Source organism: Chrysochloris asiatica, unplaced genomic scaffold, assembly GCF_000296735.1.
Source record: "Chrysochloris asiatica unplaced genomic scaffold, ChrAsi1.0 scaffold00077, whole genome shotgun sequence".
Taxonomy (NCBI): Eukaryota; Metazoa; Chordata; class Mammalia; order Afrosoricida; family Chrysochloridae; genus Chrysochloris; species Chrysochloris asiatica.
This window is the reverse complement of record NW_006408595.1, coordinates 15,189,032-15,191,091: the sequence shown is the minus strand read 5'-3', so window position 1 is coordinate 15,191,091 and position 2,060 is coordinate 15,189,032. Positions and strand designations below refer to the sequence as shown.

The 2,060-nt window shown below is 43.0% G+C and overlaps 1 protein-coding gene across 1 annotated transcript; it reads left to right on the top strand.

The window, feature by feature from the left end:
- The first annotated feature begins 805 nt into the window (after positions 1-805).
- LOC102818134 (olfactory receptor 8S1-like) lies at positions 806-1,735 on the top strand. The gene has a single exon (XM_006865357.1). It carries the CDS (start codon positions 806-808, stop codon positions 1,733-1,735), a length of 930 nt encoding a protein of 309 aa, XP_006865419.1.
- The last annotated feature ends 325 nt before the right edge of the window (positions 1,736-2,060 follow it).

The window sequence follows — 2,060 nt, the reverse complement described above, 5'->3', positions numbered from 1 at the left end:
CCCTACTTGAGTCACCTAGGGAACCTACAAAGAGAGTTAGAGATGCAGGTATGTATGGAGGGAAAAGAAGAAAGCGATTCTGTTCATGATCTTACTTCACACTTACACAAAAACTTTGCAGCAATCATTTGGAAAATCTCTATTATTCCAGTCATAAAACTGGTGAGGCTGTCTCTGTTCCCACCTTCTTTACTGGCTCGCCCATTTATATTAAATAAAGGATCCTTCCTTTTATCGAGGGACAAAGCTCCACTTGCATTCTGAATCCCATTCACTTTCCATCTCTTAAGGACTTTGCTGCTTTTTCTACAACACCAACAATTTTCTCTCTATTCCCATTGTTGTTGTTGTTATGTAGCGTGAAGTTGGTTCTGACTTATAGCGACCCTGTACAGGGTTTCTGCCACTGGAAATCATTATGGAGCAGAAAGCCTCATCTTTCTTCCATGGAACAGCTGGTAGTTTCGAACGGCTGACCGTGAGGTTAGCAGCTCAATTCATAACCACTATGCTACAAGAGCACGAAAAATGTTCTTGAATTTCTATGCCTTAAAATAAAAGACAGAAACTCCTAAAGGCATAAGAGAATTATCCATAATATTAGATAAGGCGTTGCTAGAGGGGTGGTGGACTGTCGTTCAAGATTATAAAGTAATTGTCACAATTATGAAGTTAGTTTAGAAATCACTGAACATGATTTTCAGCACAGTAACAAATTGATGTACACTGATGGAAACTGTGATGTACAAAGGTAGTTTTGAGGTCTCTTTCTTGAATTCCTAGGATAACACGGCTTTTTATCACTATGGGAAACCACAGCATGTTCAATGAGTTCATCCTCCTTGGGCTGTCTTCCATACCTCAGACCCAGGCTCTTCTATTTGTGCTGTTCCTGGTGATTTACCTCCTGACCCTAATCGGAAACCTGGTGATGCTGTTGGTGATCAGGGCTGATTCCCACCTCCATACCCCTATGTACTTCTTTTTGGGACAATTGTCCTTCCTGGACCTCTGTCACTCATCTGTCACAGTACCCAAGATGTTGGAAAATCTACTTTCTGAAAGCAAAACCATCTTTGTAGAGGAGTGTCTGGCTCAGGCCTTCTTAGTGTTTGCCACAGGGGGCACCGAGGCCTGTCTGCTGGCAGTGATGGCTTATGACCGCTATGTGGCCATCAGCAACCCTCTGCTCTATGGCCAGGTAATGAGTAACCAGCTGTGTGTCAGACTGGTTTTGGGCTCCTGGGGCCTGGCCTTTGTAGATGCTCTCATCAATATCCTCCTGGCTGTCAATTTAGATTTTTGTGAGAGCCAAACTATACCCCACTTCAGCTGTGAGCTGTCTTCTCTCTTCCCTCTATCTTGCTCTGATACTTCCATCAACTTCATGCTCCTGCTCTGCTCCTCTGTCTTGCATTTCTTTGGAACCTTCGTCTTGATATTTTTCTCTTACACCCGCATTGTCTCCACCATCATGAGTATCAGCTCCACCTCTGGCAGAAGCAAGGCCTTCTCTACCTGTTCCTCTCACCTCACTACTGTGATCTTGTTCTATGGATCAGGTTTCCTCAGCTATCTCTTGCCAACCTCAGGTTCCCCTCTAGAGATGATCTTCCCTTTACAGTACACTGTGGTTACCCCCATGCTGAATCCTCTCATCTACAGCCTCCAGAACAAGGAGGTGAAGGCAGCTATGAGAAGAATGTTCAGAAAATACACAAACTCTTTTACATAGAGGACCTTGGGGAAACTAAACTATACTGCCACAAGGTATTTAGTAAGTGGGAATTCAGGAGAATTTTCTGATTGCCTCTCATGCCAGCTGTCCTCATCCTAATACATACATAAGAAGAGAGCAGCATGATTCATGGTCCTTCGTATTCAGAGGAAAAGACATGGATCAGACAACATTTTCTAAGGCATTGTTTTACAAAAATATTAAATTTTTTTGTTGTAGAGGACATTTGTATTTTTGCATGCCCAAGTTGTTTTCATCCTTCCTCTACTAATTGCAGACCACTCTTGCTAAGGAGCTCTGGTAGTGTAGTGGTTACAAATTG

Coding starts and splice junctions, on each gene's coding strand:
- LOC102818134 (XM_006865357.1), top strand. CDS start 806: ATGGGAAACCACAGCATGTTCAATGAGTTCATCCTCCTTGGGCTGTCT.